A 17096-nucleotide genomic window follows, 5' to 3' on the forward strand; every position below is an offset into this window, starting at 1 on the left:
GTCTTGAGTCCCTCCAGGATGTAACCGTCTGAAGCTGAACGATGATGTATAAGCCTGTTGATGCACATTTTATGGACTGTGCATCCTAATAGCTCGTTGCTTTTGGTGACATTCAACAAAACCAATAAGGAGCAGAAAAATGTGCATGTTATGACACCTTCCAGTATCTCATAATAAAATGGATGATCTTTTCTAACCTGTGCTCCGTTACTTTAGCCTTATCTGTGCACCCACCATTACTCGGCTCCATCTCTGAGGACTGGAGAAGGAGAGGGCTGGGGAGGAAGCCTGGGTGACTTCTATTGAAGTCTTTATCATACCAGACTGTTATGTTAAGGGTGGTTCAGCCATTCAAATGTCAATTTTCTAGTTTACCGGCCTGAATCTGCTTGCTGGCTTGTTGTTGTAGTAGACCTGTTATTGCACAATCAAATAAGGAGGGTTGGGAAAGCTTTCCCTGGAGGTTGACAGTGGATGTTGACCTGTTAGCAGTGATGGCCTTTCATCAAGAAGATGCAGCAGGCAGCTGAGCCAGCACTTGACCAAGGATGCTGGGTAGCTGGGTGGGCAGCTAGTATACAGATGGAACTGATCAATCTGCACTGCAGCATGAACTGGGGAGATTGATGCTGGGTAACGAAGGATTGGTCAAGAATACGTTTATAAAATTGTTTTATCCTAATATATGTGATCTTGTTAAAGAAGTTGAATAGGTTTACCAAGACTGGTTAGCCTATTTCAGAGCATTTCAGGTTGTTTCCTCAACAATCTCTGGCCACGAAACATACAAGGCAACAATGTTGTTTTACCTCCTGGCCAGCAGAGGGCAATACCACGTTCCCCTCCCTTCAAAATACCCATTGTTAGATTCTACATCGGTGGTTTTTATAAAATCTGTCAGAGGTGTTCGTGTGCTTTACACCGGGTCCAGAGTTTAAAAGTCCTGTTAAACATTTATGCAGGTAAGCGCCATAAATTATGATTTTGCTGTTGGCATATTAGTAATTGCAGCTAGCGCAGAGCAGTCTGGTTTGACTTTTGGAGGCTGCGTTTGCCGTGTCTACTGCATAAGGTTAGCTATCTATTCGGTTTTGCTTGACAATGTCTGTGTCGGCTGGCTAGCTAGCAACGATTAGTTTACTGTCTATTCACCAGTCAGCTAAACGTGGCTTCTGTTTTTGGACTAATCATACAGCTATTCCAATGTTATAACGCTGACTCTTGCTGAATTGTATTTTGCTTGCTGCTCAGTAATCTCTCTTTCGGTTTCGCCTTTGAGTGCAACGCGGTGTCGTTCATGGCATGTAACGTTATCCTTCTACTTTCCCTAGTCACTGATCATGAAAGGCTCAAAGGAAGCTGTGCAGACTGCTGCCAAGGAGTTCCTCCAGTTCGTGAACAAAGGAGTGTCTCCATACCACGGTCAGAAACAAGTCATATCACGTCATGGCACAAGATAGGGACACAGATAAATACTGTAAATCCTGTGTCAATACTAAATACATTTGTGATCAAGCGCATGGAGCATTGGGAGACTGACTGATCACCTTCCATGGCCCTTGATCTTGAGATAAGATAGATATCTTGCAGGCGGAGGGCCTCTTTCTGAACCTGTACTGATGTCAGTTTTGTTGTGCAGCCTACCTTTGCACTCTGATCCATGTACAGTCCATTCACACTATCCTTGGCATAGATCACTCCTGAGATCTCTCAAAGCCACCCTGTTATCAGTCAATGAATTGATATGTCCCCTGGTTTCCCAGGTTGTAACTCATAAAAGGAACGAGGTGGCTTGAAGTCAATGTCCTGCTCTTTTCTTTTCACTCTCCTATTTGTGAGCAGTGGTTGAGGAGTGTAAGTCTCGTCTGCTGGGGGCTGGCTTTACTGAGCTGAGGGAGACTGAGCAGTGGAACATCAATCCTGCCAGTAAGGTCAGTCAGTACACAGAGGTTCCAGTCCCACCCTGATCTACACAGCTTTATAGGGCTTCATCGTATAGGGATCAGACCTAGGTTCAAATAATATTTTTCTTTCAAACTGTGCTTGATTGAGAACTAACTACTCCTCTCCTCTTCTCTCAACAGTACTTTGTGACCCGTAACTACTCCTCCATCATCGCTTTTGCTGTGGGCGGACATTTCCAGCCAGGCAATGGCTTCACTATGATTGGAGCACACACAGACAGCCCCTGCCTGAGGGTAAGGATGGAACTCTACACTGGGGATGCACTGGGCAAAGAACTGGGTCATGTTCATTAGGGACAAACCGTTTTGAAACAGTGAGGTAATGTCTGAACTTGTCAATTTTTAAGAACAAATATTTTAATTTTCTGTTGCAAAACGATTTGCTACGGTGTACCCTACTGAACACGACCCAGGGCTAACACCGCCAACCACTGGGGATAGTAGGTCATACGTGGATTTGGTCGCTAACTTGACACCCTTCTCTCTCTGTGTGGTTGTTCAGATTAAGCCACGGTCCAAGAAGACCAAACAGGGCTGTCTGCAGGTCGGGGTGGAGTGCTACGGGGGAGGAATCTGGAACACCTGGTTCGACCGTGATCTGACCATCGCCGGTCGTGTTATGGTCAAGGTATGGCAATGTAACCCTACCCATCTAACTCTTCATTCACAAGTGAAACATTAAGGTTGGCCCATTCTTAGGTTTATGAACTTGCATGAACTATGTGTTGAAGTGTGCCTGGAGAATGGAAGTGTGTTTGTGAGAGGACCTTACGTGGGAGTTGTTGTGTTATTGTGGTGCAGACTGGAGATAAGCTGGTCCATCGTCTGGTGCACGTGCCCCGGCCGATCATGAGGATCCCCCACCTGGCCATCCACCTCCAGAGAGACATCAACGACTCCTTCGGCCCCAACAAGGAGAACCACCTGTGAGTCCCGGATTGCATCTCAAAAGTCTTAACCGGCTTCCTCTCCTTGCCGCCTCTCCTACATCTGCACTGATCTGACGACATAGGACAGGTGAAGGCAGTATGGCAGGAATTCGCTTTCACCTGTTCTGATCGTTCACATCAGTGCAGTTGAAGGGGAGGTGACCAGGAGCGGAGGCCACTTGAGACTATTGAGATACACCCCTCAAGGGGACCAGGAGAACAAACATGAATTTGACAGAACAATGAGTGTTTAGTAACTCTGTGTGTGTGTGAGACAGAGTGCCCATCCTAGCCACTGCTGTGCAGGAAGAGTTGGAGACTGGCTGCTGTTCCACTGGGGATGCCTGCAATGCCACCACTGTTGTAAGACTCTCTATCCATATCTCTCACTGTACACTCTACAGTACTAGATACAGAGTCCAGTGTACTACACACACACACATACACACACAGTAATGCACAAACACAATCTCTTGCCTTACTCAACTTCAGTAGGCCTTCAGGACGTTTCTCCATCTTTCCCCTCTCTCTCACTCCTCCAGGCAGAGAAACACCACCCGGCCCTGGTCAAGGTGCTGTGTTCAGAGCTGGGCGTTCAGCCTGAGGCCCTGCTGGACTTTGAGCTGTGTCTGGCTGACACTCAGCCAGGGGTGAGTCTCCTCTCCTCAACACCTCCACTCCCTCTGTTGTTAATGACATATTTTACAGATTACTTACACGTGTGTATGTCTGCTGCATAGGCAATTGGAGGTGTGTTTGAAGAGTTCATCTACTCCCCCCGTCTGGACAACCTCCACAGCTGCTACTGTGCCCTGCAGGTGCGTCTCCTCTCCTCTCCTCCAACTCAATACTCCACCTCCAGACACTAACACCAGCCACCTCAACAACAGGTCTCCTTCTCAAAGTACATAAAGATCTGAGAGTAGGAACCTCACATCTTTTCCTCCAGCGTGTTTGAGAGGGGCGAGAGGAATCAGAACATGACTACCACCATAATGTGACCTTCCTCTTTAACCTTAACCTTCATTCTCCTAACCTCTACTTTCTCTTTAACCTTAACCTTCATTCTCCTAACCTCTACTTCCGCTTTAACCTTAACCTTCATTCTCCTAACCTCTACTTCCTCTTTAACCTTACCATTAATTCTCCTAACATCAGTTCCTCGTTAATCTTACAATTCATTCTCCTAACCTCTACTTCCTCGTTAAACTTAACCTTCATTCTCCTAACCTGTACTTCCTCTTTAACCTTCATTCTCCTAACTTGTACTTCCTCTTTAACCTTAACCTTCATTCTCCTAACCTGTACTTCCTCTTTAACCTTAACCTTCATACTCCTAACCTCTACTTCCTCTTTAACCTTAACCTTCATAATCCTAACCTCTACTTCCTCTTTAACCTTAACCTTCATTCTCCTAACCTCAACTTCCTCTTTAACCTTACCTTCATTCTCCTTACCTGTACTTCCTCTTTAACCTTACCATTCATTCTCCTAACCTTTACCCTCTTCTCCTCTGTCCACTAGGCTCTGATGGACTCCTGCAGCTCTGGAGACTCTTTGGCCAAAGACCCCAACATCAGGATGGTGACTCTGTTTGACAATGAAGAGGTCGGTCCCCCAGTCCTGTGTTGGCTAAAGTCCTTCTGTGTAGAGCTAGGGCCTCCTTATCACTGGCCTATAGTTATGAACTGGAACTAGGACCCAGAGGTTTCTGGTGGTCAGGAAAAACTCCTGGGCACATATTCACAAAGCATCTCAGATAAGGAGGGCTGATCTAGGATCAGGTCCTCCCTCTGATTCATTATAATTTAAAAGGTACAACTGATCCTAGATCAGCACTCCTACTCTGAGATGTTTTGTCAATATGGGCCATGACCCTCTGTATATCTAACCCAGGGCTCTCCAACCCTGTTCCCGGAGAGATACCGTACTGTAGGTTTATACTCCAACCCTGTTCCTGGAGAGATACCATCCTGTAGGTTTATACTCCAACCCTGTTCCCGGAGAGATACCGTCCTGTAGGTTTATACTCCAACCCTGTTCCTGGAGAGATACCATCCTGTAGGTTTATACTACAACCCTGTTCCTGGAGAGATACCATCCTGTAGGTTTATACTCCAACCCTGTTCCTGGAGAGATACCGTCCTGTAGGTTTATACTCCATCCCTGTTCCTGGAGAGATACCATCCTGTAGGTTTATACTACAACCCTGTTCCTGGAGAGATACCGTACTGTAGGTTTATACTCCAACCCTGTTCCTGGAGAGATACCGTACTGTAGGTTTATACTCCAACCCTGTTCCTGGAGAGATACCATCCTGTAGGTTTATACTACAACCCTGTTCCTGGAGAGATACCATCCTTTAGGTTTATACTCCAACCCTGTTCCTGGAGAGATACCGTCCTGTAGGTTTATACTCCAACCCTGTTCCTGGAGAGATACCGTCCTGTAGGTTTATACTACAACCCTGTTCCTGGAGAGATACCATCCTGTAGGTTTATACTCCAACCCTGTTCCTGGAGAGATACCATCCTGTAGGTTTATACTACAACCCTGTTCCTGGAGAGGTACCATCCTGTAGGTTTATACTCCAACCCTGTTCCTGGAGAGGTACCATCCTGTAGGTTTATACTCCAACCCTGTTCCTGGAGAGATACCATCCTGTAGGTTTATACTCCAACCCTGTTCCTGGAGAGGTACCATCCTGTAGGTTTATACTCCAACCCTGTTCCTGGAGAGATACCATCCTGTAGGTTTATACTCCAACCCTGTTCCTGGAGAGATACCATCCTGTAGGTTTATACTCCAACCCTGTTCCTGGAGAGATACCATCCTGTAGGTTTATACTCCAGGAACAGGGTTGGAGTATAAACCTACAGGATGGTAGCTCTCCAGGAACAGGTTTGGAGAGCCCTGATCTAACCGGTCCTGTGTGCTAACACTTAACACTTCCCCCTGTGGCCTGTAGGTGGGGTCAGAGAGCGCCCAGGGGGCGGCGTCCAACCTGACAGAGCTGATCCTGAGTCGTCTGTCCTCCTCCCCCACCAACCTCACAGCCTTCCAGCAGGCGGTGCCACGCTCCTTCATGATCAGCGCCGACATGGCCCACGCCCTGCACCCAAACTACCAGTCAGTACCATACAGTAACCTGTCAATCACTCCGTCTCTATAGTAACACTCCAACTACCAGTCAATGTGCTGTTACTCCTCATAGAAATGCCATACTAACATTCACACTGTCTCTAGTAACACCCCAACTACCAGTCAATGTGCTGTTACTCCCCATAGAAATGCCATACTAACATTCACACTGTCTCAACCAGTCAGGTTCTAGAACAACATCCCAACTACCAGTCAGGTTCTAGAACAACATCCCAACTACCAGTCAGGTTCTAGAACAACATCCCAACTACCAGTCAGGTTCTAGAACAACATCCCAACTACCAGTCAGGTTCTAGAACAACATCCCAACTACCAGTCAGGTTCTAGAACAACATCCCAACTACCAGTCAGGTTCTAGAACAACACCCCAACTACCAGTCAGTGTACAGTATGCCTGGGGAATAATAGTGTCATTCATTTATCATATTTATATCATATTAGATATATCATTGACTGCTGTTGTACTGTTTTTGTGCCGGCTGGGACCAGAAGACAGTTTGAAAGATGTTTGCTGTGTTTATGGTTTTAATCGACTTTCATTTTCAACCTAGAGAGAAGCATGATGAAAACCACAGACCAGCCTTCCACAAGGTACAGAGCTCTAATCAACCCGCTCAGCAACACACTGAAAACACCCATTAGAACTGGTGGAGATATTGTTGGAATCTTCTACAAAACATGTCTACAATCAGATTTAGATTTTGGTCAAATGGTCATGATGGTCCTGTGTAATGTTTGTGGCAGACATGCTATAAATTATTTATGTATGTTTTCTATGCAAATATCTGAAGTCATAGGGTGATTGTCTGAATGTCCTCCCACTCTCTCTCTCTCTCTCTCTCTCTCTCTCTCTCTCTCAGGGTCCTGTAATTAAATTCAACAGTAACCAGCGCTACGCCACGACAGCTGTGACAGCCTCCATCTTGAGAGAAATCGCCAGTCGTGTTGGCGTGCCTCTTCAGGTAATTGGCGAGTGTGTGTGTGTGTGTGTGTGTGTGTGTGATTTGTTCATACTTGTTTCTCTGTGTGTTTGGTGGACTACGTGGGTTTGTGATCTTGTTTCTTTGTCCGTCTTAAATCCACTCTGCAATGAGCACATCTCCTAGCAACGCAGTGCTGAGGTGAAGACTGCTTAGAAAGTGCAGTGGTGTAGTGCTGATTTAAACCAAGCCTTAGAAAGTGTAGTGCTGATTTAAACCAAGCCTTAGAAAGTGTAGTGGTGATTTAAACCAAGCCTTAGAAAGTGTAGTGGTGATTCAAACCAAGCCTTAGAAAGTGCAGTGGTAGTGGTGATTTAAACCAAGCCTTAGAAAGTGTAGTGGTGATTCAAACCAAGCCTTAGAAAGTGCAGTGGTAGTGGTGATTTAAACCAAGCCTTAGAAAGTGTAGTGGTGATTAAACCAAGCCTTAGAAAGTGTAGTGGTGATTAAACCAAGCCTTAGAAAGTGCAGTGGTAGTGGTGATTTAAACCAAGCCTTAGAAAGTGTAGTGGTAGTGGTGATTTAAACCAAGCCTTAGAAAGTGCAGTGGTGTTTAAACCAAGCCTTAGAAAGCGCAGTGGTAGTGGTGATTTAAACCAAGCCTTAGAAAGTGCAGTGGTAGTGGTGATTTAAACCAAGCCTTAGAAAGTGTAGTGGTAGTGGTGATTTAAACCAAGCCTTAGAAAGTGCAGTGGTAGTGGTGATTTAAACCAAGCCTTAGAAAGTGCAGTGGTAGTGGTGATTTAAACCAAGCCTTAGAAAGTGCAGTGGTAGTGGTGATTTAAACCAAGCCTTAGAAAGTGTAGTGGTAGTGGTGATTTAAACCAAGCCTTAGAAAGTGCAGTGGTAGTGGTGATTTAAACCAAGCCTTAGAAAGTGCAGTGGTAGTGGTGATTTAAACCAAACCTTAGAAAGTGCAGTGGTAGTGGTGATTAAACTAATTCTTAGTGTAGTGGTGATTAAACCAAGCCTTAGTGTAGTGGTGATTAAACCAAGCCTTAGTGTAGTGGAGATTAAACCAAGCCTTAGTGTAGTGGAGATTAAACCAAGCCTTAGTGTAGTGGAGATTAAACCAAGTTTATGGGAGAGACCAGGGAGATGGAAAATAGAGCTTGTGCCTCTTTAAGAGTAGATGATAAAGGAGTATTCAGCTCCCACAAGGACACATTATTCACCTCAGAGGCTTTAGACACTCAGTGCCTGAAGAAACGACAGAACGACGGCTCTGGTCCATTTCTCTCCCTGAAGTACACACTCCTTCACCCCCACTATGGACTCAGAGGGAATGGACTGGTGTGAAGCAGAGATGCGGGAACAACAGTTCCAGTTCTGACACCTTGAGTTTCCCCACACAGCTGACCTCTAATTTATACCGGTGCGATTAATGGTCATCCATGGCACACGCTAATGTTTCCGAAGGACACCAATAAATCTGAATGCAACAATACATTTGAAAGGGTATTTTTTTCCACAGATGCTTCAACTGTACCTAGTAAGCATGTGTTAATTCCCTACCCTCCTGACCCTGTCTCTGTGGCCCCAGGATGTGATGGTGCGTAACGACAGCCCCTGTGGGACCACCATCGGCCCCATCCTGTCTTCCCGCCTGGGGATCCCCGTGCTGGACATCGGTGCCCCCCAGCTGGCCATGCACTCCATCAGGGAGATGTGCTGCACCACAGGAGTGCTCCAGTCTACCACCCTATTCAAGGTACTGGACCTGGTACTAACCCACTCCAGGGTTGTGGTCAATTCCATTTCAATTCAGGAAGTACAGTCAAATTCCAATTATCTTGAATGTTTTGGAATGACCCCAAACCTGACCCACTCCATCACACTGATACCCTTTTCACACTGCTGTTTCACTATGAGCCAAACTGAGCCAAGCTGTTCTGCCTGGCCTCAGTACGCCTCTACTGTAGTTGCTGGACAATGTGGAAGGGAAATATCTGAGCCAGCACAGTGCGGTTGGGAACAGCACGATAGTGTGAAAGTGGTATCAGACAGTCAGTACATTCTATGGGTCTCATTGTGTTGGGGTTGTAATCTGACCACAGATGTAGTGAACCATGGTCTGTGTCTCACACTATGTTGATGTATGATGATGATCTGATATGTCTTCCGTCTGTTCTTACCAGGGCTTCTTTGTCTGATGTCTTCCGTCTGTTCTTACCAGGGCTTCTTTGTCTGATGTCTTCCTTCTGTTCTTACCAGGGCGTCTTTGTCTGATGTCTTCCGTCTGTTCTTACCAGGGCTTCTTTGTCTGATGTCTTCCGTCTGTTCTTACCAGGGCTTCTTTGTCTGATGTCTTCCTTCTGTTCTTACCAGGGCGTCTTTGTCTGATGTCTTCCGTCTGTTCTTACCAGGGCTTCTTTGTCTGATGTCTTCCGTCTGTTCTTACCAGGGCTTCTTTGTCTGATGTCTTCCGTCTGTTCTTACCAGGGCTTCTTTGTCTGATGTCTTCCGTCTGTTCTTACCAGGGCTTCTTTGTCTGATGTCTTCCTTCTGTTCTTACCAGGGCGTCTTTGTCTGATGTCTTCCGTCTGTTCTTACCAGGGCTTCTTTGTCTGATGTCTTCCGTCTGTTCTTACCAGGGCTTCTTTGTCTGATGTCTTCCGTCTGTTCTTACCAGGGCTTCTTTGTCTGATGTCTTCCGTCTGTTCTTACCAGGGCTTCTTTGTCTGATGTCTTCCGTCTGTTCTTACCAGGGCTTCTTTGTCTGATGTCTTCCGTCTGTTCTTACCAGGGCTTCTTTGTCTGATGTCTTCCATCTGTTTATACCAGGGCTTCTTTGTCTGATGTCTTCCGTCTGTTTTTACCAGGGCTTCTTTGTCTGATGTCTTCCGTCTGTTCTTACCAGGGCTTCTTTGTCTGATGTCTTCCGTCTGTTTTTACCAGGGCTTCTTTGAGCTCTTCCCCACTGTGAGAGACATGGTGACTGTGGACTAGCCTGGGCACAAGGACACAAGGACACAACGTGGACAGACAGAAGGACAGACAGATGTCCTCCTCTGGTTCTCTCTATACCCTGTATTCTTTGTATACTCACATGGCACACAGTGCTATAGCAGAACTTATTGCACACATTCAGAGGCAAGGAAAGTTCCTTCAAATGATGTTTCTGATGAACTGAAATGGTTTATAAAATAATAAATCTTTAATCTACACTTCCCTTGTTTTTGCTGACTATTTCTAATACGGAACTGACTAATTCGTAGAGGTCATAGGATAAGTTAAGATCTACTTTAATGTCCATTAATTTACATAGAGCATACATTTGTCTTTATGCTCACAACCCAACCCCCCCAGACACACACACACACACATAGGCTGGACGCAATGGGTCAGCTGCAGTGCAGCGCCCCTGGACCAATTATATGGGGTTAAGTGCCTTGCTGAAGGGCACAACGGCAGATTATGATTTTCCGCACTTTTCCCGTCTTGAGTTGGGATTCGAACTGGCAACCCTCTGTTTAAGGTCTGCTTCTCTAACCACTGCCTCGTATGTTGCACTGGATCTCCAATTCAAATAAAGTGTTTGAACCACACTCCATAGTACCTAGTGGTGAAACATGCAATGTTGACAAATATACTGAACAAAAATATAAACGCAACAAACAATTTCAATGATTGTACTGACTTACAGTTCATATAAGGAAATCAGTTAATTGAAATATTAATATTAATATTAATTAGGCACTAATCTATGGGTTTCACATGACTAGGCCCACCCACTTGGGAGTCAGGCCCAGCTAATCAGAATGAGTTTTTCCCCACAAAAGGGGTTTATTACTGACAGAAATACTCCTCAGTTTCATCAGCTGTCTGGGTGGCTGGTCTCAGACGATCCCGCAGGTGAAGAAGCTGAATGTGGAAGTCCTGGGCTGGCGTGGTTACATGAGGTCTGCGGTTGTGAGGCTGGTTGGACGTACTGCTAAATTCTCTAAAATGGCGTTGGAGGCGGCTTATGGTAGAGAAATGAACATTAAATTCTCTGGCAACAGCTCTGTTGGACATTCCTTCAGTCAACATGCCAATTGTACATTCCCTCAACTTGAGACATCTATGGCATTGTGTTGTGTGAAAAGAACAGCACATTTTAGAGTGGCCTTTTATTATCCCCAGCACAAAATGCACCTGTGTAATGATCATGCTGTTTAATCAGCTTCTTGATATGCCACACCTGTCAGGTGGATGGATTATCTTGGCAAACGAGAAATTCTCACTAACAGGGATGTAAACAAATTTGTGCACAACATTTGAGCTAAATAAGCTTTTTGTGCTTATGGAACATTTCTGGGATCTTTTATTTCAGCTCATGAAATATGGGACCAACACTTTACACTTTTTATATTTTTGTTCAGTATAATTACAGGGGAACTGAGGAATACATGGTAAGAATTACTTTGTTAATTTCGCCCAGTGGCCTATGACGCAATGGTGAGTCTCCCAAAGGTAAACCAGCCATGCAGAAAGACTAAACCCTTCCGCTCCTGATCCGAAGCCGCGCGCATCCCGGGTTTTACACATTTCTCTCCTCAACACTTGCTGTCGCACGCACAGTTTGTGCACTTCTGCTGCCGAAAATCCACGTCCTTCCTTTGGAGTCCGGGTGGATGTGCGGCATTAGAAAGACCCTCGGATAGTTGACAGGGATCATGAGGGTTTAAAACGGCACCGCTGAACAGCTCTGTCATGGGATCTCAGCAACTGTGGAGCGTGCTATGTGTGATGACGGTGTGCTATCAGATGGGGATGTCAAGCAGATACGGTAAGGGAGAAAAATGAACTGAGTCACTCACAGAGGCAGGTAACAGGTCTACATGCACAGACGTTTAGAAATCTCAGCCAAGGCAATAGCGTAGTGCGTAAATCAATGCAATATATCGACGGGGATCATTAGCCATATTCTACTGCTTACTTCAAACTGTGTTTGCCAGAATAGCAACTAAGAATATAGCCACATATACTAAATTATTTTAATATTCACCATAATGTTTTGCATTTCTGTGCATTGTAGCAGGCAAAACTAGTATAGTGTTATAAACATTTATAACGTGAATTTACTTATACATTACAAATGTTAAGAAATTGAGAGATTCAGACGTGATTAAACGTAATTTCTGGATGTCTGTTATGTTTGTTCAGGCTATTGGAGGCTATTTATGTAGGCTGAATATGAAATTGCGTCACCTGGTTTGATTGGCGACTTGGGGCTATAGACTTCTGCTTGGATTGAATGATGGGGTTTGCGAAAACAGCGTCAGATAGGCATGATTCATCATAGCTCTTCCCCGCTATAATAGTGGAGGAAGTACCAGTAATAGCCCGCTGTGCCCCACGCCTAGGCTCGGCGCGCTCCATAAAAACACAACTGTTTGAGAGCGCTTCTTCACAGTATTCAAAAGTCAGAAGATTAGGGTTTGGTTTTTGTGTCACCTACGCGTCTGGTGTTGTTTTTGCTTTTGTGGATGACGATGTCATTTGGATTTGTGTAAAATGCACTGCGCTAAGTTTAATTAACATGCACTTGGCTATTGATACAACGTCAACACAATGAAATGTAATGACAACAACCTAGGCTACCACTGTCATTATAGGTTTACCAAGGCCCATTCTGTAATACTGCGATTACAGCCACCCACTTGCTTCCCACACATGGCCCCGCCCTCCGGCTGGTTAGTAGTTCAATTACTAAAGTTGTATCCTGTTCTAATGTAGCCAGCCTACTGCTGGCAGTTTATGAATGCAGGCTGCAGGCAATCCCACGACCTCGAACTTTACATCAATACGCCTGCGCGCTTATTTCAGCACCATGGACAGTGCATACATACTCGACGTCAATGGCATGTGCATTGGTTTTAGCCAGTCGTTTTAGAGCCGTGGACAGACGGCACACACAGACAGCGCTGATGGTTCAGAAAAGTGCGCTTGCTTTCTGTGTCGATGGCTGTGGAGGCAGACAGGCAGGCACACACACTGCCTGTCCACTGACGTTAACACAGTTCTGGTGAGACATCGACCTGACTACTGTTAGTTCGTCACACTAGAGAAAAATGTATTGCTTTGCCTCCTTTGATTTCCAGCTGTTCTACACAGTTGGTTATCTTGTGATGCAGTTATTGCTTACTTTTACCGTTTGTGTCAATCGGAGGAGAATTATATCTTATCTAACTGGCTATGACTGCCTTCTTTTTGACATGCCGGTTTGTGGAGTTAGTAGAAGTGAAACAGTAGGCCTAGGCCTAATATTGTGCAGGTAACTAATAGTAGCGTACTACTGTGTGTTCTAGTGCATTGGTATTCAGTGCACCCTTTATCTGGGTGACTCACCACGACGAGCTATCCCACGTCAAATACCTGTCGTCAGAAACGGAAGGATCCTTAATTCATACGGCTTCACCCCATGTGAATAAGCAGGAATGAGTGAGAACTGCATACATTATAATGTATTTGGACATTTTGTTGGATGGCCAGACCAATTCACTGGCACAACACTAACAAAGCAGAAGAGCCATATATACGTGTATGTATCAAGTATAGCTCACCTATTCTGATGGATATGAATCATATAATGATAGTCTTTAAATCCGGTGGTACTGATGGTTATGAATCATAAAATGATAGTCTTTAAATCCGGTGGTACTGATTGATATGAATCATAAAATGATAGTCATTAAATCCGATGGTACTGATGGTTATGAATCATATAATGATAGTCTTTAAATCTGGTGGTACTGATGTTTATGAATCATAAAATGATAGTCTTTAAATCCGGTGGTACTGATTGATATGAATCATAAAATGATAGTCATTAAATCCGGTGGTACTGATGGTTATGAATCACATAATGATACTTGTTAGATCTGATGGGGTGTTATATTTCTCAGGTTATCAGACAGTGAGAGGTGAGACACAGGGAAATGGTGTGTGATTTCAGCCCATAGCATCACCTGTCATGGCCATCTGTCCATATACACCTCAGAGGACAAAAACAAGTATGTGATCTGAAGCTTAAAGGGGACATCCGCAGTTGAAACAATAACAGAGTCCTCCCAACCACTGTTTCGGTAAAAAGCTGAGGGATGGGGTGGCTGGAGAAATGTAACCACTCTCAAATTCTGCCCATCAATGATAGAAAATTGTAGTTGTAACCATGTTTTGAGGCTATACAGTGTTTGTTTACATTTACATTGGAGTAAATCAAGCTTATCATTATGGATTCTGATGGGGTACAACATTCTCATGAGGCATTTATAAGTTATAGTCTTCAAGAATCAATGGGTACATATCATTCATTTATAAGTCCAAAAATGGATGTAGGAACTGTAGATTACCCTTTAAATCTGTTAAATATAAGGCTGCATCCCAAAGGGTACCCTATTCCCTAGATAGTGCACTACTTTCGACCAGGGCCATTTGAGATGCAGACTCTGTTATCTGAAGCTATAAACGAGAATTCAAATGGACTCAAAACCACACAACAGACTCACCATTATTCAACTCAACATGCTGTGTCTGTCCTCACTCTATCCCTGTACTTATAGCCCATTATTTTATTGCCATTTCAGATGGAAAGGATATGATTGCAGTTGCAGTAACAATTGCAGTTGCAGTAACACCCCCACTTCCTCTGTCCAGGCCCTGACTCCCAGTGGTACAGATCTGCTATCTTAATTTGATTACTCTGTTGTCGCAGTGATTTATCCTGCAAATTGTAGTGTATTCAAGGTTTTAAAAGGCTTCTAACGTTTGTAATTTCGACTTGATTTGCACTAACAGAAAAAGTATCAACCCCTACAAAAATGTCAATTAATTATGAGAGAGAGAGAGAGAGAGAGAGAGCGAGAGAGAGAGAGAGAGAGAGAGAGAGAGAGAGAGAGAGAGAGAGAGAGAGAGAGAGAGAGAGAGAGAGAGAGAGAGAGAGAGAGAGAGAGAGAGAGAGAGAGAGAGAGAGAGAGAGAGAGAGAGAGAGAGAGAGAGACTCAGAGCACCATGGAGAAAGAACAGGAAACAGCCAGTCATGTGACTGAGTTTAACTCTGGGATTCAATTTATAATAGTGTGTGTGGGGTGGAAACATCCAAGGTGATAATTGTGTCCTTGTCATTTGGAAATCTTTTCTTTATGGTGCTCTGACTCATGCATGTATACAACACTGAAATAAAATAAACCTGTCCAGAGAATTATGCCACGCAGTTTGATCAAATGACTGTTGCTATGTGAACAACCCAGTTCACTTCACTTTATTGCTCTTATTTCACATCTTGAGTTTCTTGAGGTAGAACACAATGGACATTCCCATAGATGACATCACAAGGTCACACCAACAGACAGGATATGGAGAGTCGTTGCAAAATACGTGACACAATACAGTACTGTACAACAGTCAAGAATAGGTCTAGAATACAGGGCCAAAGTATATTCTCTTAGATGCAGGATACAGCAACACTCATTGCTAAAACAAGTGATTTACTATGGCGTAGCCCTAGTGGGATCGATAGTCTGTATTTTGTGTGCGGTTGATTGATTGACATGTCCTTGGGGCTCGGGGGCAGTGCACTAGTGGTTTGTCCAGTCTGTGATGGATTCTAGCGTGGCAGGAATCTCCCCTGCAACTGCTGCAGACAGACGGAGATGTCAGGGGATGAGAGGAGGATGGACAGAGGAAGAGAGGGGCCAGTGGAGAGAGGGGCCAGTGGAGAGAGGGGCCAGTGGAGAGAGGGTCCAGTGGAGAGAGGGGCCAGTGGAGAGAGGGGCCAGTGGAGAGAGGGGCCAGTGGAGAGAGGGGCCAGTGGAGAGAGGGGCCAGTGGAGAGAGGGGCCAGTGAAGAGAGGGGCCAGTGAAGAGAGTGGCCAGTGGAGAGAGGGGCCAGTGGAGAGAGGGGCCAGTGAAGAGAGGGGCCAGTGGAGAGAGGGGCCAGTGGAGAGAGGGGCCAGTGAAGAGAGTGGCCAGTGGAGAGAGGGGCCAGTGGAGAGAGGGGCCAGTGGAGAGAGGGGCCAGTGGAGAGAGGGGCCAGTGAAGAGAGTGGCCAGTGGAGAGAGGGGCCAGTGGAGAGAGGGGCCAGTGGAGAGAGGGGCCAGTGGAGAGAGGGGCCAGTGGAGAGAGGGGCCCGTGGAGAGAGGGGCCCGTGGAGAGAGGGGCCAGTGAAGAGAGGGGCCAGTGGAGAGAGGGGCCAGTGAAGAGAGGGGCCAGTGAAGAGAGGGGCCAGTGGAGAGAGGAGCCAGTGGAGAGAGGGGCCAGTGGAGAGAGGGGCCAGTGGAGAGAGGGAGGGATAGAGTGTGTATTAGTCATCATATGGCAGATATATCCAGACGTGGATTCAAATAGTATCTGACTTCTTTCAAATACTTTGAGCCTTTGATTGAGCCTGCCTGAAGTGTCAGATGGGTGGGGCTTGCACCACTGGAACTATTCCATTGGTTCCGTTGCTCGGCGCCAGGCAAGCTCAATCAAATGCAGCTTAAGTATTTGTAAGACAACTAATACTAAACTCAGCAAAAAAAAGAAATGTCCCTTTTTCAGGACCCTGTCTTTCAAAGATAATTCATACAAATCCAAATCACTTCACAGATCTTCATTGTAAAGGGTTTAAACACTGTTTCCCATGCTTGTTCAATGAACCATAAACAATTAATGAACATGCACCTGTGGGACGGTCGTTAAAACACTAACAGCTTACAGACGGTAGGCAATTAAGGTCACAGTTATGAAAACTTAGGACACTAAAGAGGCCTTTCTACTGACTCTGAAAAACACCAAAAGAAAGATGCCCAGGGTCCCTGCTCATCTGCGTGAACGTGCCTTAGGCATGCTGCAAGGAGGCATGAGGACTGCAGATGTGGCCAGGGCAATAAATTGCAATGTCCGTACTGTGAGACGCCTAAGACAGCGCTACAGGGAGACAGGACAGACAGCTTATTGTCCTCGCAGTGGCAGACCACGTGTAACAACACCTGCACAGGATCGGTACATCCGAACATCACACCTGCGGGACAGGTACAGGATGGCAACAAGAACTGCCAGAGTTACACCAGGAATGCACAATCCCTCCATCAGTGC

The 17096-nt window shown here is 45.4% G+C and overlaps 2 protein-coding genes across 3 annotated transcripts in view; both read left to right on the forward strand.

The window, feature by feature from the left end:
- The first annotated feature begins 872 nt into the window (after window positions 1-872).
- Window positions 873-10202, forward strand: dnpep (aspartyl aminopeptidase). Of its 2 annotated transcripts, none has more exons than XM_084152529.1 (15): window positions 873-1072; window positions 1332-1422; window positions 1843-1931; window positions 2085-2198; window positions 2467-2592; window positions 2766-2890; window positions 3172-3256; window positions 3436-3543; window positions 3634-3711; window positions 4418-4501; window positions 5862-6022; window positions 6607-6646; window positions 6916-7017; window positions 8579-8746; window positions 9934-10202. In XM_084152529.1, the coding sequence occupies exons 2-15, from the start codon at window positions 1341-1343 to the stop codon at window positions 9982-9984; spliced, it is 1413 nt and encodes a 470-aa protein (XP_084008655.1). In that variant the 5' UTR covers window positions 873-1072; window positions 1332-1340; the 3' UTR covers window positions 9985-10202. The 2 variants fall into 2 exon arrangements, with proteins under 2 accessions (XP_084008655.1, XP_084008654.1); XM_084152528.1 differs by having other exon boundaries at window positions 875-962.
- Window positions 10203-11730: 1528 nt separating this feature from the next.
- Window positions 11731-17096, forward strand: part of ptprnb (protein tyrosine phosphatase receptor type Nb) — a gene marked incomplete at its 5' end in the record, with an annotated part of 30354 nt that continues 24988 nt past the window's right edge. Inside the window, one exon of the mRNA XM_084152693.1 lies at window positions 11731-11806. Coding sequence (XP_084008819.1) covers window positions 11731-11806 — 76 coding nt within the window. The remainder of the gene's footprint in view (window positions 11807-17096) is intronic.

Source organism: Coregonus lavaretus (genome assembly GCF_964263955.1).
Source record: "Coregonus lavaretus genome assembly, chromosome: 35".
In the NCBI taxonomy this organism is placed as follows: Eukaryota; Metazoa; Chordata; class Actinopteri; order Salmoniformes; family Salmonidae; genus Coregonus; species Coregonus lavaretus.